The sequence below is a fragment of the Protopterus annectens genome, chromosome 8.part1 (genome assembly GCF_019279795.1).
Source record: "Protopterus annectens isolate FY-2018-M chromosome 8.part1, PAN1.0, whole genome shotgun sequence".
NCBI classification, from domain to species: domain Eukaryota; kingdom Metazoa; phylum Chordata; order Ceratodontiformes; family Protopteridae; genus Protopterus; species Protopterus annectens.
This window is the reverse complement of record NC_056742.1, coordinates 539,658,990-539,684,540: the sequence shown is the minus strand read 5'-3', so window position 1 is coordinate 539,684,540 and position 25,551 is coordinate 539,658,990. Positions and strand designations below refer to the sequence as shown.

The 25,551-nt window shown below is 39.7% G+C and overlaps 1 protein-coding gene across 2 annotated transcripts in view; it reads left to right on the top strand.

Moving 5' to 3' along the window:
• The window catches only part of LOC122810440 (hepatocyte nuclear factor 4-beta-like), a 954,244-nt gene that overhangs the window by 901,115 nt on the left and 27,578 nt on the right, over positions 1-25,551 (top strand). For both annotated transcript variants that reach the window (XM_044082058.1, XM_044082059.1), the window contains exon 9: positions 25,127-25,243. In XM_044082058.1, the coding sequence (XP_043937993.1) occupies positions 25,127-25,243 (117 nt within the window). The remainder of the gene's footprint in view (positions 1-25,126; positions 25,244-25,551) is intronic.

Genomic DNA, 25,551 nt, shown 5'->3' with positions numbered 1-25,551 from the left:
TGTGCCAGTGGGGAGTCTTATTGGAAATTTGGAGAGAGAGGGAGAAACCTATCCCCAGACTGACTGTGATCTCTGTGTGCTCTTAAGGGAAATTGCTGTTTACTGTGTGTGTACTTGTCATCCTCCCAATGTGCACGTCCCTTTGCTGGTGTTAGTGGTGAGGACTGAGGCTCCTTGATTACTGGGCCAGTGCAGGGGCATCACAGGCACACTTAAAGTGTTAGTGCTATCAAAGGAGGAAGCAGGAGTGTTTGCGGTTACATTAAGTGATATTGTGTTATAATGCAGAAACATTTGGATACACAGAAACTTTTGACATTAGAGGTTGGCGTGTGCACACAGTGCATATGTTTGTGGGTTAGGATTGGAGTAAGGACTAGAGAAAGGTGTGTGTGCGTGTGTGTGTGTGTGTGTGTGTGTGTGTGTGTCTGTGTGTGTGTGTGTGTGTGTGTGTGTGTGTGTGTGTGTGTGTGTGTGTGTGTGTGTGTGTGTGTGTGTGGTATTCACTCCTCGCAGCCCATCCTTACTAATGGGTACTAACTCGTAACACTAACCCTGCCTCTAACCAAGTCCTACACATTACTCTACAATGTTTTTTCTTAGCAGTACCACTATTTTGACATAGACATACGTAAAGTCTGTGGTAGCATTTTGGTTAACTGATCATGACAGGAACCTATTTGTTTTCCTTCTGTGGTTGCTTAATGTTTTGATCCTTTATTTTTTAGTAAGTATTTTTTCAGTAAACTGACATCAGTCTCCTGTGTTTTGACTTGTGTATGTTGATGTAGTGTCATACACTCCTAAAAGTACATTTCTCAGAGTGCCCAGTTCAGACAAAAATTGTGTATCATTGTACAATACACCTGACAATTTCAATGTCTGCACCTTTACCACGTTGTCTTTAAAGAAGTGTCAGTGGTAGCTGTTAAAACATGTATTAATATTGGTTTATGAAATATAGACATGTTTACTGTACCATTTACTGAAGTAACTACAATTTGACATCCAAGCATTTTATATAGCATAGCTCTCAGCTGTACTGATTTCTTTGTGACTTTACAAATTCTGTGCTTAATTAAGTCCCCTTCATGATTTCCTGATTTGTCTATCATTTACATGATTTTTAGAGAGCTGCTGATGCTGGTAATGCATTCCAGTCACATAATGCAAGAGAAGTAGGTGATTTGTAATTTATTTTAACGTGCTTAAGAAAGTATAGTTTTCTGCAGCTTCTGTAGTTCAGCTGCTTGTTTTTATTTATTTCTAAGGGCTGGCCACAGTTCCTGAAATTGCCTCATCAAACCAGTTGTTGCAACACAACTGGAGCTTAGAGACCAGCTGAGTGGTTTTCAAACTAGAGTCTAGAGGAAGAACATTTTTCTACATGTAAAGAGAGACTCAGGGAAGTTTCATCATGAAAAACACGTTCTAAAAGAAACAAAACAGTATTAATAACTAATAAAATTAAAAGGTACTATCTCTAGCAGTAAGTCACAATATTCACAGCACACCACTTTTTTGTGAAAACAGAGTAGAACTTTCAATCCAAGCAACAACAGTGTTTTTTATTAATGTTGTGGGTGAAGTGCGACTTTTAAAACATTCCCTCATTTGACTTAACTTTGTAGCAAATTAGAGTATCTTTGGGAGTGGGATCTGTATCCAGACTGGTGCAGTGTTTCTCGAGAATATGCTGCTTCCTGATGTAGGAACATCAGACTGTGTGAGTTACACATAGTACATAGCTGCTGGTGACTGCTGGACCACTAAAGCAGTACTGGATACGGCACTGTCTTGAGACGTAAGCTTCTTTACAGACAACATAACTGTTGTTACACCTGTTTATAAAAACAAATATAAAATGATGTAATTTGGATTCAATAATAAATGGTCACATATATATATATATATATATATATATATATATATATATATATATATATATATATATGATGTTCTTCGTGTTTCACTGTTGCAGTCATCACATTTGGGTTATCTGCCTGCAGGTAGCCCTCAGCTGGCCTGAATACCAGAGTCTTTGGATTTCTGCATCGGATGCTGTCACTTCTTCCATGACGTCAGGTTGTCAGGGATATAAAACATGCAGCCTATGCCATTACATCAGCCTTTCTTGCCATGTGGTGCCCAAAGCAGAAGCAGTTCACAAGTGCCAGTCGGCCGTCTCCTGAAATTTTCGTTTTCGAGTTCCAGACCCGAAGTCTTCAAAAAAGATAAGTACCCCATTGGGGATCCTTTTTCTTGCTCTAACCGATGTCAGTAAAAGTTAACAATTGTCTTACCTGTAGAAAACAAATACCTCATAGAGATTTTCATTCTTACTGCATCCCCTGTTTAGGCCCAGACCACAATGTCTCTCGCTGTTGGTTTTGTGCTTTGTTCAACATCCGAACTATTCATCATCAGGCTATTTTTGCAGCCAATTACTTTCGTACTCGATCTACATACTCCGAAATGGCTTAGTTAAGCCATCCAACTACCAATCTTCTGAAAAAACATAAGGATAAAGACAGAGACGGACTGCATAGGTCCAAAACTGCTAACGATGCTTGTCTTAAACTAGTCGCCAGTCTGCTGGTACTCAGTGAGGCGCTTTCGCAGCCCCTGATACCCGCTACTTCAGATTCACAGGCCTCTACTGAGACCCATTCGGAGTCCAGTATGCCACAAGATGCTTCTTCAACTATGGAACCTATGGATGTTTCTACCTTGGATGGGTCCAGAGCCGCTGTGCAGGCACCAGCTTCTGAGGGTGTATTCAGGCCTACAGACATTCATATTAAACTGATGCCATCCAGGAATCCCGAATTCCTCAGGCCAAAAACTCGCACTACGCCTAGAAAACCGATGACCAAACCACAGGCTCAGGCCCATATGCCTCAAAAACAAATCCTTAGAATGGCTGAAGACCTTATTACCTTAATTAGGGGAAGCCAGCCTTCCCCCTCTAAGAGACCTAGAACTGATTTTCTTTTGATTCTTCTGATCAGGAATCTGATATTTCTCCTCTTTCTGATTACCAGGATTTGCCCCTATCTACTTATGAGGATTCTGATGCAGAGGATTCCATTCCCTCTGCTTCCCCTCCAGAAGATTTTTCTTTCGGTGAAACCTTGCATACTCATAGGGAGCATTTCCGCTGGGAAAGCCAGGATTACTCTGAGTCCAAAAAGAGACTTGGGGAATTCTTACTCCTGCCTCAACACAGGCCTTTAGCTATCCCTCCTGTTCTGGACATTGTAGATGATGCTTTCTTGGAATCTAGCCTTACCCCAGACACTTTACCTCCAGCTCCCAGAAAACCTGACCAGTACTACAGAGTACCTGACTCTCACAAGTTCCTTTTCAAGAATCCTTCTAAGGATCCAGAGACCATTTCCCAAGGACCAAAAGGCATTAAGGCTACTGCTGCCAAAAATCCTACCCCTTCTGATAGAGATTCTAGAGCCTTAGACAGATGGGGTAAGAAGGTATACACTTCTGCTACTTTGGCCATTAGGGCTTTAAACTGACATTTTCATATGTTAAAGTATCAGCAGCATATTATGGGACTACTTAAACAGAAAATGATGTTGATTCCTTACTGCGCAGAACACAAAGAATTGCAAGATTTAATGCATTCTGCAGAACAAGTTGGTAAACATACTTTGCAATGTGGTTTTGACACTTTAGAAGCATCTTGCAGGGCTGCTGTCACTGGGTCTGTACTTAGAAGGCATGCTTGGCTTAAGGAACAAAACTTGCCAGATCATGTTAAAGCTAAATTACTGGATGCTCCCTTAAACCAAGACCACCTTTTTGGCAACAAAGCAGAATAAGTCCTCAAAAGGATGGAGGAAAAAGCTAAATATATGCAAACTGTTAAAGATTTCCTACAAGTACAGCCTCCCAGATTCAGCAGGCATTGGCCTTCTAAGAACTGGTCCTTTCCAGTCCCTTCCAGGCCTTCTCAGTCCAAACCCAGGAACAGCAGACCACCTAGGCTACAGTCTCAGGCTACACACAGATCTAAGCAGTGGGGGGCTCCCACTTCCAAAGCAGGGAGTAGTAAGACACCCCTCTATGGAAAAATGGCTCAATGATTTAACCTTAAACCTTCCAAGTCCTGCTCAACTGCCTGCTCCCTTGGGAGGAAAGCCCGTCCTGCATGCAAAAAACTGGGAACTCATTACCCAAGACAAATGGGTTTTAAACATAGTTTCCCTAGGATACAGATTCCACTTCCACACACTACAAGCCCCAAATGGTTGGCCAGACCTACCCCCAAATCAATGGGCGGAGGCCCAACAGCAGGTTCTCTCTCTTCTCAGTATCAGGGCTATTCGACCTGTCCCAACAGAACAAAGGGGACAAGGTTTTTATTCAAGACTTTTTCTGTTACCCAGAAAAGACAACTCCTGGCATCCTATCCTGGACCTTTATATTCTCAACACCTTCCTGGTGGTTCCAAAATTCAAAATGGTAACTCTTCAACAGCTTCTTCCTATGCTAGCCAAGGATGCCTGGCTGGCAACCCTAGACTTAAAGGAAGCTTACCTGCACATCCCAATAAGAGGATCCTGCAGACAATACCTATGTTTCAGGGCAGGCTCCATGCACTTTCAGTTCTCTGCACTTCCCTTTGGCTTATCTACTGCACCCAGGGTGTTCACAAAGTGTCTAGCTCCAGCCACTGCATTTTGCAGGTAGAGAAATATTCAAATTTACCCATACTTGGACGACTGCCTGATTCAGGCAGAAAGCCAGGACTTGCTATTACAACACCTGGCATTCGTAAAGAAACTTCTAACCTCACTGGGGTACACCATCAATGAAAAGAAATCTCACCTAGTATCCTGCCAACAGATTGTATTCCTGGGAGCAAGCTTGAACGCAACTTCCCAGATGGCTTTCCTCACTCCAGAGAAACAAGTTTATTTGACAGCCTACTTCAAACTATTGGCCACAAGACCCCAGCTATCTGCAAGGAAAATACTGCAAGCTATGGGGTTCATGGCCTCTTGCATTCTACTAATTCCATATGCAAGACTGCATATGAGGAAACTCCAATGATATCTAAAAAGCCTATGGTTCCAACATTCTCAGGACCTGGAAACAATGATTTCTATCATTCCTTGTATGAAGACAGAGTTCCTTTGGTGGGCAGAGGCCTGCTACCACAACAAGGGACTCCCTTTCACTCTACCCCCTGCCACCTAAACCCTAACAACAGATGCATCATGGGAGGCTCACATGGCAGGGCAGTGCATTCCGGGCAAATGGAACCAGAGACAGATGCACCTGCATATCAATGAAAAAGAAATGTTAGCTGTATAGAACGCTCTGACAGCCTTCAAAGACCATATTCTTCCAAGACAACTATTGGTAAAGACAGACAACACCACAGTTATGTGGTTCATAAACAAGCAGGGGCAACCCACTCATACCCTCTCTGTAGACTAGCCATGGCCCTGTGGAACACAGCCTTGAGCTACCAAGTACACCTACAAGCACAATTCCTGTCAGGCAAACTAAATTCACTGGCAGACGACTTAAGCAGAAATCTCATGGACCCACATGAATGGCAACTAGAACCCAAAATATTCAACCTCTTGAGGAACAAATGGGGGATTCCAGAGGTTGAAATGTTTGCCTCCCCTCAGAACTACCAATTGAGCAAATTCTGCACAAGAACTCCCCACAGTCAAGCTTGGAAAGTGAATGCCCTGTCCTTTACCTGGGAAAGCCTCTCGGTTTATGCCTTTCCCCCTCTGCCTCTCCTCTCAAAGGTTCTACTAAAGATCAAACAGAACAAGCCAAGGACAATACTGATTGCACCAGACTGGCCACAGTAGCACTGGTACCCCCCTCTTGTGCAGTATGACACTGCTACAACCATGGCACCTGCCTCAGATCCCTTCCCTGCTGTCCCAGAAGGCTGGCCAGATTCTGCACCCTCAGCTTCAAACCCTGAACCTTGAAGCCTGGCTAATTCCTTGAGCTCTCCTCCAGCATCCCTCAGTAAGCAGGTGTTGGATATCATTCTGGAGGCAAGGAAGCCTAGTACTAGAAAATCCTATGCTGAAAAGTGGAAAAGATACTGTTCCTGGAGCCAGGCTCTGGGGATGGGCACAACAGTGCCCAGCTTACCTCATATTCTAGAGTACTTAACAGAAATGCTCCACAAGGGCCTATCCTTCTCGTCAATTAAAATTCATGCCTCTGCCATTTCAGCACATTATAATACTGAACCACCCCTCTTCTCTCACCCCTTGCTAAAACAATTCCTTAGAGGAGCCAAAAATTTAAGACCCCCTCAGGAGAGCTCCCACTCCAACCTGGGACCTTAACTTTGTATTGGAAAAGCTCAGTCCCCCCCCCCCCTTTGAGCCAGCTGCAACAGCAGAGTTGAAATTCCTTTCTTGGAAAACAGCCTTCCTTCTAGCCATCACTTCAGCAAGAAGAGTGTCTGAATTACAGGCCCTCATGGCAGTGGAACCCTTCGTTATCTTCCATGCGGACAGGGTTTCCCTCAAGACTAATCCTTCCTTTATGTCCAAGGTGGTGTCTACTGCGGCCCTAAATCAGTCCATTCATTTGCCTACTTTTTTCACTAATCCACAAAACAAAGGGGAATGAATACTTCACTCTCTGGACGTGCACAGACAACTTAGACTCTATTTGTACAGGACTAAGCCTCTCAGAAAATCTGAACAGCTGCTAGTTAGCTTTGCTGCAGGAGCAGAGGGGAAGGTCATTTCAAAGCAAACCATTTCCAAATGGATAGCCCATTGCATTCATTTCTGTTACAAGCACCATGGAAAGCCTACCCCACAGGGGATAAGATCACATTCCACCAGGGCTGCATCGACCTTTGCGACATTTCTCAGAGGAGTCCCTACCAGGGACATCCTAGAAACTGCTACCTGGAGCTCTGTACATACCTTCACCAAGCATTACCACATGCCTGTCTTTTCTAAATCCAGAGCTGAATTTGCCACTGCAGTCTTGCAGGGCTTAATAGCTGGCCCTAATGCACTTTAACTTCCTCTTCCCTTCCTTAGCTTTGGGAATCAACCCAAATGTGATGACTGCAACAGTGAAACATGAAGAACATAGTACAGTTGTGTACACTTACCATAAATGTAGATGTTCGAGCATATTCACTGTTGCAGTCCTGGTTACCCTCCCTCCAGCCCCCTGACTTCTCTTGGCTCTACCTTTCCTTCTTGTTGGTATATTTATTTTTTCTTGTCTATTTGCTTTTTGATCGGGGTTTACCATACCATATAATTGCTTCCTATTGTGGGGGCACCTGACATCTGGGGCAAGAAAAACTGATGTAATGGCATTGGCTGCATGATTTATACCCCTGATGACCTGATGTCATGAAAGAAGCGACAGCATCCGAAGCAGAAATCCGAAGACTCTGGTGTTCAGGCCAGCTGAGGGTGACCTGCAGGCAGATAACCCAAATGTGATGACTGCAACAGTGAATACGCTCGAACATCTACATTTATGGTAAGTGTACACAACTGTACTTTATATGCTTAGCTCTCATCTTCCTCAAGAATAATGAGAGACAAAGGCCTGAAATCAACATCAAATATTAATTCACTTAAATGGTTAATAGAACAACAGGCTTTATATCAACATGACATTTTAATGTCATTGCTGACTGACTGTAATCTTCAGTGATGTGCCAAAGTGTTGAATGTTAGTAAAGTTCTGTTTTTATTTTACTGTGGTTAAGGTTTGTGATTTTACATTTTATTCTGAATATATAAAATTCTTAGTGATTTAGAAGAAAGTGAAATATTTTATGAGAAGGGCAACAATATGAGGCAAAATCTGGGACATTATACAAAATTACGTACTCATGAGAGGTGTGGGCTGAAGATATCTGCTGTCATTTGACATTATGGTTCTATAAACACATGAAATGATATGGTAGTTACCCTTCCTTGCCACTGCTAAAGTTTATTGGCAGTGTGTTCCTTAAAGTATATGCCTCCTTCCAAAATGACTGGACTTTAGAAAGTAGCTTGAGTCATGACTCTAATAACTCTAATGACCACCATTGTCATAGCATAAAACGATTAAACTGGTTTGAACTAGACAACTACCTTACATATTCACAACTAACTACAGTACACAAATTCATTCATCATCCAGAAAAATGCCCTGCACTACAAAACTTATTACTACCCTACTGTCCAGCAAGGAGCCTCCATTTTAGTAACAAATTCTTATCACTTACAAATCAGTCAAATAATGTTGCAGGAGACTCACTCTACTCACAATACATTGTTAAACTCTGGAATAGTAACCCCACACAAATAAAACTCTCCTACAAACTCAATAGTTTTAAACCACTGCTTAAACAACATCTTAACCAATGCTGGTCCTGCACATGCTCATCTCAAGGTTAAGACTTTGTGTTCACTGTACAATACACTGCAAATAGTCTGCTTAAACAGAATACATTCAATCTCTTACTGAAATGACAAAACAATTTTTCTGCGTAACTGCTGCCTGTAGAATCCATTAAGTTGCACATGGACTTTCTCTTTAATAACTTCCACCTCTGTAATGTTTGTATATAAATGTGAATAGAAATGTAACTACTCTGTGTTTGACTGGAAATTAGTATAATGCAATGTAAGCAAATGGAGCTTTTCTCCCCAAGCCTCTGCTGAAAATAGCTATTACCCAGTTGGACTTTCCTAGTAAACTAAGACAAATAAATAAATAAATACTAACTGATGGTGCTTCTTGAGCTGCAGTGTTACCATGTAGCAAAATATTTTATTACTGAAATCAAAGCTGGGCATTACCTAAACAAACTGAAATTAATTTAATACCTGTCTGTTAATAAACAGTACTTCCCCCTTGTTCATAGGATCGCAGAAAGTTACTAGGCTAATGGCCCTAGGGGGGGTTCCTATTGGAACATCGAATTTCCAGTTGTCCGAATCACTAAAGGTCGACCTTTAATGATCAAACAATTGGAAATTCGAATTCGTCAAAATTAACATAAAAAAAAAGAAAGAAAAAGTAAAGGGTGTAGGCAGGGGGATAAGCCCCCCCTGCACCCCCCACACACCCTGCTACTTAAATATACCAACTCCAAGATCGCAGTACAGTGTAGGAAAGGAAAATCTTCCCTTTATGCACAGTAGTTCATTAAAGTGTGATCTCAGAGTTGGTACATTTAAGTAGCGGGGGGTGTGGGGGCTTGCCCCCCTGCTTTAACCTGTCAGGGTACGTTGTCTTTGTTTTGTTTTTGTTTTTTTAATTTTGAAGTTACGGAACTTTGATCATATGGTGTCGACCATATGGTATTTGAAGTTCCATAACTTCGATTTTCTAATAGGTCACCGCCCTAGGGCCCTTATAAGCCTAGACAAGTTTTACCCTTATTTCCATGATCAGCACAAATTGCCCCTGTCCAAGAGGGGCACAGGTGAAACCCCCGGGGTGAATTTATGGTTACCCATCCAACTGTCCATATTGCGTTTGAAGAGGGCCAATGAGGTGCTATGTTTGACATGAAGTGGGAGTCTATTCCAAAGCTGTGGTAACCTCTGGGAGACAAATCTGTGACTCAAGCAGGTTTTATTAATGTCACATACCAGGTTAAGGTCTTTAGAGTGAGTAACCCGTGCACCATTTGACATGTGGATAAGCAGCATTTCCAATAAAGCAGGGTCAGAGATTGCCTTATATGCAAGGCAGAGATCATCTCTGAGTAGTCTGTATGAAACAGAATAAAGTGACAGTGATTTCAGATGACCCATATAAGACAGATGCTGAAGACCTAGAATTTTTCTTGTGAGGAACCTTTGTGGTTTCTCCAATTGCTGCAGGGGCTTGGAAAGGTACATACCAAAAGGAGCGTTGTACTCAATTACTGGCCTGATAAGGGAAGAGTACAGGGAGGTTATAATTTCTTTCTTTCTGGTGGCAATGCCCTTACTTATGAGATGAGCAATATAGAATGCCCTTCTTACTACTGTGGAGACAAGGTGACCAAAGGTAAGGCTGCTGTCAACCTGTGTGCCCAGGTCTCTCACCACTGAGTGCATACTTAAGGTGTTGCTGTTGATGTGGTAGTTAGCAGGAATATTGCCCTTACTGAAAGGGATGATAATACATTTTTTTGCATTGAGTTTAAGGCCATGACTTTGGTTTGGCTCCAATCACTGGTTTGTGTAAGACCCTCTTGTAGAATGTTAGCATCATTTGGAGATTCTAAGACCGCTCCCGTTTTGCAGTTATCAACAAACTTTGTCAGCCACAAACCTTTAGTTTTTGCTTGTACTTCAAAGAAATAGATTCTAAACAGTAGAGATCTCAGGACTGTTCCCTGTGGAACACCACTGGTTACAGGTCTGCTGTTGGAGGTGGATTCCCCTATTTTGACTATATGAGTTCTATCAGTGAGCCAGTTAGTAAACTATCTAACAATATAAGGGTTGCTACCTACCTGCATGAGTTTATCAATGATGCCTGAGTGGGGGATAGTGTCAAATGCCTTGGCTAAGTCTAGGTAGTCTGTATGCACAGATTTCCCCTCATCCAGGGCCTTGGTGGCTGTCTTGAAGAAGTCTACCAAATTTAACAGGCATGGCCTCCCTTTGACAAATCCAGACTGAGTAGGGTCAAGTGTTTGGAGATTACCTATATCTTTGTTGATAACATTTCTCCCCTTAATTTCTCCAAATCTTTTGGGTTTCTAATACCATGATGGGAATGGACCTCATTCCTAAGTGAAAGTATGATTAAGTTCATGAAATTAGTATTGTTTAAATCTTTGATGTCAGCCAAAAGTGCTCTTCGCAGCACCCACAATGTGTCCAGTAATGACTCCTCCTGCAATTCATATGGAGTTACATGTATAGGTAACATATCTAAATACGATTGTAGATTCCTTTTTATAAGACCTGTTGCTCTTACCACTATTGGAATTGTCTGGGTATCTTTATTCCACAATGCTCTCGTTTCTGCCTGCAAATCCTGATATTTTATGACTGTGTGTCTCTCTGTAGATAAGACACTGTAATCACTAGATGCATTAATTTCAATGATCAATGCTACTTTTGTCTTCTTTTCATGGACCACCATATCTAGTTTTCTCACCTCTATCTTTTGAACTGTTGGTAATGAGTGATCCCATGTAATGTAGACTTCATAATTTTCTATGATGCTTTGTGGCTTATGTTTCCAGTGTTTTTCAGCCACTTCAATACCATAATGTTTGCACAATCTCCAGTGCAATTGTCTTGCCACATTATTATGCCTTTCAGTATACAGTCCTTCTGCCACTAGTATGTCACAACCAGCAATGAGGTGTGTGACTGTTTCCAGTTCTGTTTTACAAAACCTACATTTGTCTGTTTCTCCCACATGTTCAGTGGACTTTGTAAACCAATGTATACACAGGCCACTATCTTGGGCCACCAATATTACCCTTTCATCTCTTGGTTTGAATTTGCCTCTCCTTAACCATTCCTGAATTTGATCCAAATCAACATGATTCTTCCAGTTTTCTATACTTACAACTATATTTATGCATTTTCCACATGTCTTGCCTTCTCATCTGGTCCTTCACTTTATAATCTTTCTTTTGTTTTTTGGCACATTCAGTTGCTGCCTGATTTTTGTCTACTTCTGGTTTGATTTCCATTGCTGCTTGATGCCGATATGCTTCTGCTAAACTAAGTAGGGAAGTCATCTTAGAGTTATTCTCCTCATGTTTCAAAACTTTCACTACGTTTGGGTCCTATGAGGTCAGCAGATATGTGTGCAATCCCATGATTGCAGATCTATACATATAATCAATTTCAAGGAGGCCTATACCTCCTCTGGAACTGTGAATATATAATCTTGGCATGCACTGATTTTTATAAATCATATGGTGAGCATGAAGGTATGCCGCGGTGGTACGGTGGTAGTATTGTTACCTCACAGCATGAGGTCCTCCCATTCAATTCTCAGCTTGGCTTGGGAGTGCCTTCTGTGTGGAGTCTGCATGTTCTCCCCGTGGTTGGGTAGCGTTTGAAAGACATGTATGCGTAAATGGGCGTGCCTTCGTTGAAGGTTGGGTGTTGAGCTGGCACCTCGGCGTTTCATAAAAATCTACTGCCAATCATTAGAAGACTGGAGTTCCGCTGTGGCGACCCCTTACTGGGAAAAAGCCGAAAGACAATCAACAACAACAACATGGTGAGCATGAATCATCCTTCTTGTTTTCCTGTGTAATCTATCCAATATGTTTTGGGGCCAGTCAATCACTCCAAAACTGTAAGTTTAGACAGGAAGAGCAAATTGGTTTATAGCTTGAATTTTGTTCCTAGATGTCAACACTGTTTTCAGGATTAATTTAAGTCTTCTAAAATATTCCTTACTAAGTTTTAGTCACATTTGTTCATGTTTTGTTGTTGATCCTTCATCAGTCACAAATATTTATACACTCCCTCTTGCTCAAGTTCTTTTATATCACATTCTTGTCCCAAACTGATGTTTTCTTTGTGCTGCAGTTTTCTTGCTTTAAAGGTTGCTTTTGCACATTTATCATAACCAAATGACATTCTTATATTCATTTATTTATTTATTTTACTGGGATGGTCTGACTGGGACAGTGCCCATTTTCAGCGAAGGCTCGGGGAGAAAAGGTCCAGCCTAAGCTTACATACAAAATCGTCACATCAAGTAATAGAAATTAAAGACAAAAAAATGAGTATTAACACATTTACAGGTAAAAATTTAAAAACAAAAATATATACATAGTATCAAATAGAACAAGACTTTAAACACTTGAATATAGGCAAATATATGGTTGAACTGGTATATGTGGAGGAACATAACATTAGTTAGGAAATTAAATAGGGATAATCTCTTAGGCAAAGTAGTGCATAGTTAGTAATACTTCTGTGGTGAGAGATGCAGCTGGGAATGTAACTACTTATAGAACAGTGGTGTTGTTAGAAGGGATATGCTAACAGACTTAGTACGTACAGCCAAATTGTATAAGTAGTGCTAAGTTAATAATTAACCTGGAGTGTTGCATGTGCAAAGCCAAGATTCAAATAAGTGTCTTTTGAGAGATATTTTGAAATGATTAAGATTACTCATGGATCTAATACTATGTGGAAGGGTATTCCAATGTTTAGCAACAAAGTTAGAGTAAAGAGAGATGCCTGCTGTATTGGATATTATATCATCTGAAAAAGTTTTGACAACTTGCAGCTGTGCTTTCAGTTCCTCGTCTGATGAGCTATACAGTTTTAAATCATCAACAAAGAGAAGATGAGAAGTCTTTACACTTTGTTGTTTTCTAGGACCCAAATTATAGCCATGGCCTAAGCTGTTAAGTAGACAGCGTAATGGGGTACGGGCAAGACAGAATAGCAGCAGTGACAGAGTCACCCTGGAATATCCCCCTCTGAATTTTTATCCCTGGGCTTATAATTTTCCTTTATCATGGCTTAATTGCAAAGTGCTCTGCCACTGTTTCATGGTCACTGTAATGTAGTCGATCAGTGTAGGGATTATTCATTTTTAAGCACTCATTTATCCATGAATGTGGGATACTATCAAATGCCTTTTTGTAGTCAATCCATGCCATACTTAGATTATTCCCCTTTTTACAGTTCTTCACTATAACTATTTAACAACAAATAATCCTTTGTCCCATATGACTTTCTTTTTATTGTCCCTTTGTTCTAATGCCATAATTGAGTTTTCTTCTAAATGACTATAAACTCTGTCAGCATCAATTCCAGTGTATAGTTTATATGTTGTCAGAAGGGAAGTTATTGGTCTATAATTTCTAGGGTAGCTTGCTGGTTCACTCTTAATTAGGAGTATTGTTTTTCCTGTTGTTAGCCAGGTTGGTGTCAGTTCGGGGTGCACATATAAATAGTTCCTACTCATGGGTAAATCTTCATGCAAAGATGTTAATACTTTTAACCAGAAGTTAGGTACTTCATCTAGACTTGGGGTTTTCCAATTGGAGGGTTTTCATAACTTTGTTTCAGTCTCTCTGGCTGTTATTTCATCCCATTTCATATCCTGTACCTTTAAACTTCTTATTCTTTCTTTTACTTCTATCCATTTAGCATCTTTGTTATGTTCCACAGGATCTTTATAAATACTTCTCCAAAATGTATCTATTTCTTCTTTTTTTGGTGGTCTTTCAATCCATTTTACCTTGTTTCCCAATTTCTATAAAACTTTTTTGGGTCATCAATAAATTGCTTATTTTGTACTTTTCCTATATATTTATCTGCGTATCTTCTAAGTTTTTCCGCCTGTGCTGAGATTTTTAGTTTGTTATTTGCGATAGTGCATGATAGATCCTGATCTGTTCTAATTCTGCGCACTGCTTTTATCACATCTATCTTTCTAAGTATTTTTTATTGAGCTGTTCATTCTCTTCTATACTCTTTTAACAGTGACAATTCTTGTCCTAATTGCTTTATAGTTCTCTCTATCCGATACTTCCATGATGGTATTCAATTTCACCCCTTCCTTTTCCTCATTACACTCTGTTCTTGTGGTAGAATTTTATCTGTTACTAATTTAGCTGCACAGTAATATATCCTATTTACTTCTGTCATATCGCACGGATCTCTATGGACAATCCTAATTACTGTGTTCATTTGTTTTATCAAACTTCTGACTTTTGGGTTTTATTGACCTTCTGCAGTCTATTTCTTTCATTGATCTTAATATATCTAGCTATCTCTATTAAATCAAGCAACTCTTCTGTTAGCTCATTTTCTTCTAAACTGAGGGCACATTTTTATTTTCCATTTCCTGTGGGTATTTTATAGAAAGTTCTATAGCATCTTCCTATGGCACCTTCTCTTCAGTTTCATCCTGTGCCATCCATTGCTCTGCCATATAGGAACTCACTGGCCTATCACTCCTCAACATTAACTGTGTCAGAGTTTCTACAGTTTCTTGTTCCTTCCCTTGCTGTCCAGCCTCAAGTGAATGTTTATACTGGTTTTCTGTGGAAGTCTCTAAAATATCTTCATATGGCTACTGACCAGCTACTTCCCATTCCACTGGTTTCCCCTTAATTTGGATATCCGTTGCTCTATCCTGTTGCGGTGCTTTCTGAGTTAGATTTTCTACACTGAATCCACTTTGGAGGTACTTCATAACCTCAGTTTCTATTTCTTTAACTTCTCCATTACTAATCTCCTTTTCTACTTTTCCTCTTTGTCTTCTTATTTTTTGTATTGAAAAGTTGTCTATGCCTGGATTCCTTTGCCTGTATTTCTCCTCAAATATCTTTGGTGCTGCTCTTTTTGTATTGATTACTTTTGCTTTTTCCTTTGCATAGATATTACAACATATTAAATCTCTTTTTCTTTCCCATGTCTATATTTCTTCTTCAGATGTCTCCTAATCTTCCTGTTTCTCCTTAATTTGGGGAGTTGTTCCATCATGCTGTGACGTAACCTGTGTTAGACCTTCTACACCAAATCCTTCACTTCACAGGCACTCTATAACTTCAACTTCTATTCTACTTTACTAGTCATCGTTTCTACATTCCCTCTTTGAGATATTATTTTTTATTGCAAAATTTTCCATATCTGGATGCCTTTGCCTGTATTTCTTTGGGGTTGCCTTCTTTATATTGATTAATTTGGCTTTCACCTTTGCATAAATATTGAACCATATCAAATCTTTCTTGCTTTCCCATGTCCATATTTCTTTTTTATACTTTTCAAAAATCTCTAGGTTTTATTTATATTTTCGTACTTCCTTAGATGCTTCTTTTTCCAAATAGATCAAAGTTTCATGGTCTATATACTGTTTTTCATAAGTCTGTTGTATTAATGAACACACATTTTTATTTGAAGCTTCTGACAGTTTTTCTTGTGGAAGCATTTTTCTTTCCTCTAATTTCTCTCTTAATCCTTTTGCATATCTTGCGTCTGGAAATTCTGGGCTTTTTGCATAATAGTAACAATACATAATTTCTTTCTTATCCTCAATAGTCCACTCAATTGTCTTTATGGCTCTTCTTTGGCCTATCAGTTTTTGTGGACTGCTACTTCCTTCTACAATAGGGGGGCTATCCTCCCCCTGGGCCTAGCCTGGCCCCATTGTAGGAATGTTTCCATATTTTTAAGATTCTACACTGACATTTTTTTCCAGTCCTGGCACAAGTGTGCCTACCAGGATTGGGCTCTTTTTATCCTGGGTCTTGTACACCCAGCTATCTTTTTTAATGTTTGACCTACTTCTGTCCATGATATATGTTATATAAATTGTTTGTTTGTGTCTTTCGGCTTTTCCCAGTTAGGGGTCGCCACAGTGGAACTCCAGTCCGCTAATGATTGGTAGTTGATTTTTACTTGCTGAGTTACCAGCCCTGACACACAACCTTCAATGAAGGTAAGCCCATCCACGCATGTCTCCATGCAGAAGACGCTCTAGCTGAGAATTGAACCGGACAGCGTCTTACTGTGAGGCAACAATGCTACCGCAGCGCCACCACTGCAGGTTTACAGTCTATATATCAGTGTTGCCTTGGTGAGATTTTGTGAAAAATAGGGTCCACCTCATGAAGGTACTCACCAAGACTTGAGGATGAATTCAATTTCAGCAATACTACTCTCCTTTGCTTGCTGACTTATCATCTTTCCACACAGACCTCCTCTCCATAAAATCCATGATGATTCACTCCATGGCCTTAGTCAGGCTAATAAGTCTATAGTTCCTGAGGTCAGTGGAAGCACCACCTTTACTAGTAAAGCATGTAGCCAAAGTCCAAAAACACACCAAGAAACAACAGACAGTGGTACTGATGGTCAAAAAAGACTGGAAAGTAGATGGCTTAGCGTATAAAAACTTTATTCCATGCTTTCGTCTCAGCAAGACTTCTTCTGAACAAACAGTAAAAACCAAATCAGAACAACCACAGTAATATATTGGATTTCAAATAGTGTAGACCAATAAAAAATCTTAAGTAATTAATTAATTAAAACCACATGAAACCACACTTAAGTTTTTAAAGCAACCATCACAATAAAGTAAGACTGTCAGGAAACCACTGAAAATGAACTTCTTCTTCTTCTTTTGGCTTTTTCATGGTTAGGGGTCACCACAGCGGATCACCTGTCCGCTCATGACTGGCAGTGGAGTTTTACAGTGTTGAGTTGCCAGCCCGGTGCCCAACCTTCCACAGAAGGCACACACATGCATACACTCACACCTAGGGCCAATTTAGAGTGTCCAATCCACCTACAGCATGTCTTTGGGATGTGGGAGGAAACCAGAGCACCCAGAGGAAACCCACGTGACCACAGGGAGGACATGCAGACTCCACACAGAAGGCACCCCAGCCGAGAATCAAACCGGAGAACCTCTTGCTGTGAGGCAGCAACGCTAACCACTGCACCACCATGGCCACCCCAAACCACTGAAAATTAACTAAAGCTTCCTAATAGTGAGTTTCCTGTATTTTAAAAAACATTTGATGTTAATTGCATCATTTAAACCGGGCTTTTGGTCAGCCCCTAATTTAATTTGCCAAGCAGTTTCTTTTTGTTCCACAATGTTCTTATAATCACCACCTCTGGGATCAATGGGCACTTCTTCCAAAATAGAAAATAAAAAATGTTTATATTTCATACATTCTGTAGTGTGTTCGTATAAGCATTGTTAGAATCCTTGCTCTTAATACTGTATACATGTTCTCTAATACGCTCCTTTAAAGTACGGGTGGTTATCCCTACATAATATGAATTACAGCCACTACATGAATTACAGCCACTACATAACCCAATGTACACTTCTCCCCTGCTTGCACAAGAAAAATAGCCAGGGACTTGTATAGTGTATTCCAAATGTGGTAAAAAAATATATGGTCCTTCTGAAATAAACCTGCAGAAATTGCAATGACCACATTTAAACATCCCCATTTTAACATCCCCAAGGTGCTTGTTTATCTTACTACTACTTCTTTCAAGAACATTTTTAAGATAATTTGTGTTTCTATACACAAAATTAGGTTTGGGGCCTAAGATGATGAGTAAGACGTTGTTACCCTCCACAATCTTCCAATTTTTCTGCACAATTTCTCTTATACCTTTACAGTCCACAGTCATATCCAAATTGCAAATGGTGTTATTAGTAGATGTGTTGTTTCCATTAACATGAAAAGAAACTACTTGGCAGATTAAATTATGAGCTGACAAAAAGCCCGGTTTAAATGATGCAATTAACATCAAATGTTTTTTAAAATACAGGAAACTCACTATTAGGAAGCTTTAGTTCATTTTCAGTGGTTTCCTGACAGTCTTACTTTATTATGATGGTTGCTTTAAAAACTTAAGTGTGGCTTCATGTGGTTTTAATTAATTAATTGCTTAAGATTTTTTATTGGTCTATACTATTTGAAATCTAGTATATTACTGTGGTTGTTCTGATTTGGTTTTTACTGTTTGTTCTGAAGAAGTCTTGCTGAGACGAAAGCGTGGAATAAAGTTTTTATACGCTAAGCCATCTACTTTCCAGTCTTTATTGACCATCACTACCACTGTCTGTTGTTTCTTGAAGCAGCATCTTTGTGCAAGGGAGTAACAGTGGCCATTTTCCATTCAGCTGGAACCAAGCCGGTGATTAGACTATGATTGAAAAGAGTACCCAATGGTGTTCCTAATTCTTGTTGGAGCCCATGTAGGCTGCAGACTGGGATGTTATCAGGTCCCATAGATGCTGTGTTCTTGGCCATAGACAGAGTGTTAGTGACCTGCTCTTTAGAGATATAAGGTAGAGGACAGGTTGCAGGAATGTCATGGGGTATGTGTGGCAGGGACAGGGGAGTGAAGTTTTCACAGAATGTATCAGCAAACAGGTTAGCTATTTCCACAGGCTCAGTATATGTGGTATCATTAACTACCAGTTCGGCACAAATCTAGGCCTTTCCTTTTAGGTTACCGATGTAACTAAAGAACACCTTTTGGTTGTCTTTAGTTGAGGAAGTTAATTTGCATTCATAGTTTGCTTTGGAGGACTTCACAAGAAGTCTTATTTGCTTGTTTGAGCTGATGAGGGAGTGTTTCCAGTTTAGGGTCACTCCCTCTTACTCTTAGCAATTTCTTCCTCTTATTGTAAAGCCTGTTAATGGCAGTTGTCCACCAGGCAGGTTTTCACTTCCTTGAAGAGCTTGTTTTGGTCCTATCGGGTACGGCTAAGTCAATGCAGTTATACAGGTGTTTGTATAAAGCTTTGGTGCAGAACTCAGCATAGTTGCAAGTTCCATCTGAGGAGATAGGTGCAGAGAAGCTATTTATACCATCCTGTAAGATGTTATAATCTGCTTTGGAGAAGTTTTTTAGTTTAGTTGCTGTTGGGGGGGTCAGGTGTGATAGTTACTTCAAATGAGACTGATTTGTGGTCAGATCTCACTAGGGAAGACCACACGGTGGGACTGCTATAGTGGTCCACCATATTGGTAAGCACTAGATCCAAGATGTTGGCACCCTTTGTGGGGGTGTTAACCAGCTGGTCCAAGGTATTGCAGTTAATGAAATTGAGGAACCTTTGTGCGAGTGAGTTTGAGAACAAGTAATTTACCCAGTCGATGGATGGATAGTTAAAGTCACCCAAAACCATGGTGTTCAGATGTATCTTGATAGACTCGTGTTGATCCAAATAGGTGTACTGATTCATGGCAGGGGTCCTGTAGCTGGCAATGACTTAGTTAAGTCAATTAGTTAATTGCACCTGAAGTATCTCCAGGGAATCATATTGTTTAACCAATCTGGAGGTGTATTTATCTTTAATGAAAATTGATACACCACCTCCTTTAGTTTTCACGCCTTCAGTTTGTGGTCTAAACATGTGGAAAGAGGTGTAACCCGGTATGGCTGGGATGGTCTCCACAGCCTTGAACCAGGTCTCCATGACTGCACAAATGTCTGCGTCTTCTAAGTTGAGGACTGCTTTCAGTGACTGCAGTTTCATGTTAAGACTCCTAGCATTTGTCAGCATAACCTTGAGGTTGTTTTTAGATGGAGTTTTTACGTCAGGATACAACATCCAGAGATGTGATGGATACAACATTCAGAGAAATCATCTACCTCTTTTTCAAAATTACTAGGTAAAACATATTTCTGATCTGGCATTTTATGGTAATAGAATTTGGAATGATATTTGATAGCAGAAATAGGACTGTAGTTATAATATTCTGTCTGAACCTGCATGCAGTAGGATATTGAATGCATACACTTTCCATAGTTTCAGCACTGTTTGCTTTGCACACCTTATACAGTGAATTTTCAAGTAGTTAACTGCAGCATAGTAAGAATTCTATACCTATAATATGTGGAAGTAATGACATATGTTGAGTCGACATCAGGTCAACATGTTTAACGTTAACCCAAAAACATTGAAATGTGAATGCCGACACTCATCTGTGCAAGCGCTGAGATTACTCCTCGGAACATACTATATTAAAATAAAGTGTGCCCTTACACCCCCATGTAGGGGGGCTGTGCCTTTTCACCCCTTAGTAACTAATTATACTAACTCTGAGATTGTAAGATCCTCAGGGAAGGGCCATATTCCCCTTCCTTGGGAAACATCCTTTGTTGCACAACTGCCGACCATATATAGTGTCAACCAAAGTGGGTCGACCATATACAGGTCAATCTTAACCACAATTAACCTATCTAATGGTAACCATTATATATATATATATATATATATATATATATATATATATATATATATTATATAGAGTTTGAGGAAGAAGTCAGCAGTTAAATCATTGTTTAAGTGATGGGATGTGGAGAAGATAACATAATTAATAGAAACCATAAAGAGAAAGCCTTGGGTTGAGTGGTTCAGAAGGTAGGTAGGACATATGTGAGGTATCCATCGGAGTGAGACATTTAGAAGCAACAAAAAGCTCCTGAAGAGCCAGAAGTGTTCCAGAAAGTAGAAAAAGAGCAGCAGGCCAGGTGGTTAACCAAAATTTGAGAGTAAGAAAGGTGAGGGAATGCATTGTGGAGAGTAGGAAGGATCTGGAACGAGAGGGTTGAGGGGCATGGATTGCGGACAGTAGGTAGGAGTAGTGGTAGTATTGTCATTGGAGACCTGAGAACATAACATAGACAATGAACTTTTCTTTGACCTCTATGTATGTTATTACTAAAGGTGTATCCTCCCAATCAAGATAAGTCATTGTGCCTCTTTACACCTCGGGCTCCTACTCAGATATAACTCCTATCCAATCATATCACCCAACTAGAAAAATCTCAATGTTTCCTTACAAAGGAAATCTCAGGTATGAGCTCCCTAAGCTACAGAGTGACTATTATTTATTTTATTTTACATTTTTTGACTGAGCATGATAACTCTTTTTCAGAAGAGACACAGAAAGAAAAGCTCCATATTACAAGAAAACTAGAGTATAAAGATTTGCATTACAAGAAACTAGAGTATACAGATTCACATATCAATAAAATAGAAATAAACAAACTCATATGACAATAAATAGAGTATACAAGCTAACATAATATTCAAGGCAACAGTTAAAGTAAGAATATAGAGAGAACAGAAATAAACAAATAAATAAATTAAAGACTAAAAGCCTATCTTTATATTTGTTAAAGAATTCTGTGTAGTGACCTCTGTCTGGTGTACAGAGCAACAAGTGACTCTGTCTTGCTTGGTCACTTACACATTTATAAAACTGAAAGCACCACAGATCCCCACTATAATGATTTAACTCTACATAACAATGTAAACAGAACCTATTCATAGGATCAATACGTCCCAGAGAATCTTCTATTAATGGAAGAGGCATCATGTCCATGCCAAGCAAAACAGCTCCCTAACTATCTTCAGATATAACCTTGAGTAGCTGCAGATCCATAGAGTCAACTCTGGCCTTACTCTATGAGAATCACAATGGTTTGTCTGTCAGTGGTCCACTGGACCATTTGCTTAGTATCTACCTATGAATCTATGAGCCTATGAATATCACAATTAGGAGGGGAAGAACTTTAGCCGAGTCGTATATCAATCTCAAATGTGCTTGACTTGATAGTGAGAATGTGGACACAAGTCTTGCTCTCCAGATTCAGGGACCAAATGACACAAAGAAGTGGTGTTAGTATTCCATATGGCTGTAACACATCTCACAAAGACATTTTGAGGTACATGGGCATATGTATTCTCAAGTCCATAAAACGTATGTAGGCAGTACTGACGAAAACCAGTGACCCCTCATACATCCGTGCAAGGGTACAACTGATCCTGCATTCCATGGCCTGGATGGAATCTGCTGTGCCATGGTCAGGGGAATGGCCTATTCCATGGCCAGAATGGATTCAGTTTTGCTTCTCTAGTCCTCAGGAATCAAACCCAGGTCACCTTTTCCTTACATAACATCTGCCTGACAGCAGAAAGAAAAATCAAGTCTGGGTAGTCTGCTGTTTTAAGTGCTTCAGCATTCTGCTTTATCTCCATCCCTGTCATCTACTTATTCATTTTTCTCTTGCCCCGAACCCTCTTAAATATTATTGTAAGTTCATTCTGTACCATACGTTCTGGTATTCCCTTTCATGGATCCCTCTGTTGGATCTACAACCTGTCCATAAAATGGTGCTTTTGGAGATCCAAGGAAGAGTTAGAGCATACATTTTGATTCCCGTGTCTCCTCATTCACCACTTTCTCCTTCCTATTCAGGGTGACATCTTAACTGCCCTTCCCCCACCCCCCTCTATTCTCATGTGAGAAGAGCTCCAGCTCCTCTGGCCTCATTTGCCCTCAACTCTATGGCTCTTTCTGGTGGTCTTCCTCTGAATTCCTTCTAACAGCTTGATGTCACTTTCCTTGTCTGGCTTCCAGAACTGTGTACAGGACTCAGAAGTGTGGTCTGACCAGGACCTTGTAGAATGGAAGCATCACCTGTTTGCTTCTGGAATGTGTCCCATGAGGATACACACCAGTATTCTGTTTGCTGCCATCACTGTCCGGTCACTATGCTTCTGGTAGTCCAATCTAGGTGTGATTAACACCCTCCAGTTCCTTTTCCCACCTTGCTGCCATCAGTTGCACTCCCCCCATCTCAGCTGAAACTTCACACCAGGCTTATTATGGCCTACGTGAAGGACTTTGCATTTGTTTTTAATGAAACTCGACTGCTACCTTTCTACCCGCCTGACAGCAACATGGCATATATTTTGTCAGGGAAGCTGAGAAGTATTATCTCTCCATATTTAGAACACAGCCTCCTGTCCTACATTTTCAAAATGGGAACTGCTACCATTTTATTAACCCAGAGGTCCTGTCCTAGCCTTCCACAATGTTTTAAACATATTATTTTTTACATACGGTGTATATCCTAAGTACATGATCTGAACAACAGTGTAAAATAAATTTATATTAAAAAAATGGCTACAGCATTTTGATGAACCTATTAGTCTGCTAAACAGAGTCCCCTACATTGTCCTAAAAGAGGGATCTGTAGTATAACAGAAAAAGTAATGTTTTCACAGACAACGTCATCACACCCAAAGGGGCCAAACGGGAAAACTCTGAAAAATAAGCTTTGCAAAAGGAGCCTTCATAAATGTCAACTTTTTGTGGAGTGTCAAGTCCATAATAATCCCAAATGTAGGGTACACTACCCTCTGTACCCACTGCTTATATTGCCAGCTCCAACATTGTTATAGCTTAAGGTAAAAGGACTTCTCCCTTCACAATGGCTGTCAGTGAGGCACTGATTTCTTTAACTGGTGCTTAACCATTAGTAAAATGGCTAAGCAGCAAGTTTAGTACTGAGGAATAGAAGTCTACATTTAAAAGAAAGACTCCCTCCCAAAAAAAGGTACAGTATTCTTTTGTCTACAGTACATTCTTTTAAAACAGAAGTAAATGTATAGCCACATGATGTATCTCAGTAAATAATAAAGACAACACTTTTTCATGAAACAAATTAACTTTATTTCCGTGGTCTTACTCAAAGAACTGCTTACAGAAGATGAACAGAAATAACATTCTAATGAGGAAAACAAACAGTTAAACATTTTGCGTTATATTTTAGCTAGACGAAACCATACTCATTAAGTTGTTCTCCTTAAATTTGTTTTAATTAACCATTTCCTGTCTAAGAACGTGATCAATGTGATTTGCATTAATTCATTGAGGTATGCTTCCTGCATTTTTTTTTAATCATTAGAGGCACAGAAATACTAAGGACAACACCAGCTGAGGTAATGGTTTCACCTTTCTTTCCGTCATAAATGGTCATATCCTAATACAGGAAAGATGCATTGGTTTATGAACAGGAAATATAAAAGTAGTGCATTGAAGTTAACTCTGCTAAAAAAGGGCACAAAATAAATGTCTTACTTTAAAGATAAGCTATAAGTGAGTCGAGTGAATATAGTAACAGAGATAAGACAATTGGAAGTGGGATGTTTAGAAAAGGGTAGGAACAAACTACATAGAAAAAATGGGAATTGTGGAAACAATACATGCAGAATACTGTTTTGGAGGAGGAAAGAGGTTTAAAGGGATGGCAGGAATTGAATGTGGTTTGTAATGTTAGACTGACAATGATTGGATAGATTATAAGTAATGTATAATGTTTGCAACTGAAAATATGTCAGTATGGTTTGTTTTCATTTATACAAATCTATGATTGTCTATGTCACAAGTGATAATTTAATAAAAATGCTTTTTTGTTTTAAAAAAAGTAATATGTCACTCTTTATAACACTGGTATTTAGGTATGTTTGTATGTTAATCTAAAAAGGACTAGTAACAAAGCTGGATTGAATAGTGAAGCGTTCACAACTTCCCTTTCAACTTTGCTTTAATTAGATACTGAAGACTCGTGAAGGCAGCATTCAATTTACTGTACCATTAGAAAGCCTATCGTAAATGTCACCCTAAAAATGTTGCAAGATTTGGAAAAAGGTCCATGCTGTCGTAATCCTTGTATTCAGTTTCAGCACATTCCCAGTGTGCTGGTTTATGTACTGACACTAATTAACAATATAACATAACAGCACAAACTAAGTTACTGCCATGGTCTCTGTGGAGTGAAGCACTAACCATTTTGCCCATTTTGGTATACAGGAGCCCACACTGAACTGATCCACTTTTCCCATTCCGGACCTGCAGATCTCCATGCTTTGACTTCACACACACTGATGCCCTGTCATATTACTTCAGTGATCCATACTGCACCAGTCTGTAAGTATGAGCCTTTATTTCAAAATTTATGATTTTTCAAGTTCACTGTAAAATGCCTATCAAATCAAACTACTATAAAGAAATATGTTTATTTATTTTGTTGCTTTTGTTTTATTTTTATTACTTGCCATGTATACTAGTAAACTTTTTTTTTCATTTGGAATTAGTTTACTGCTTTATTTCATGTATAATCCAAAAGGTAAGGCAATTTAATTGACCCTGTCAGAGAGTTCTGTCCCAGAGCAGTTCCACAACATCAGAAGTTATCATCTTCTGTAAGTCAGTTTTAAAGGTCAAACACTGGCGTT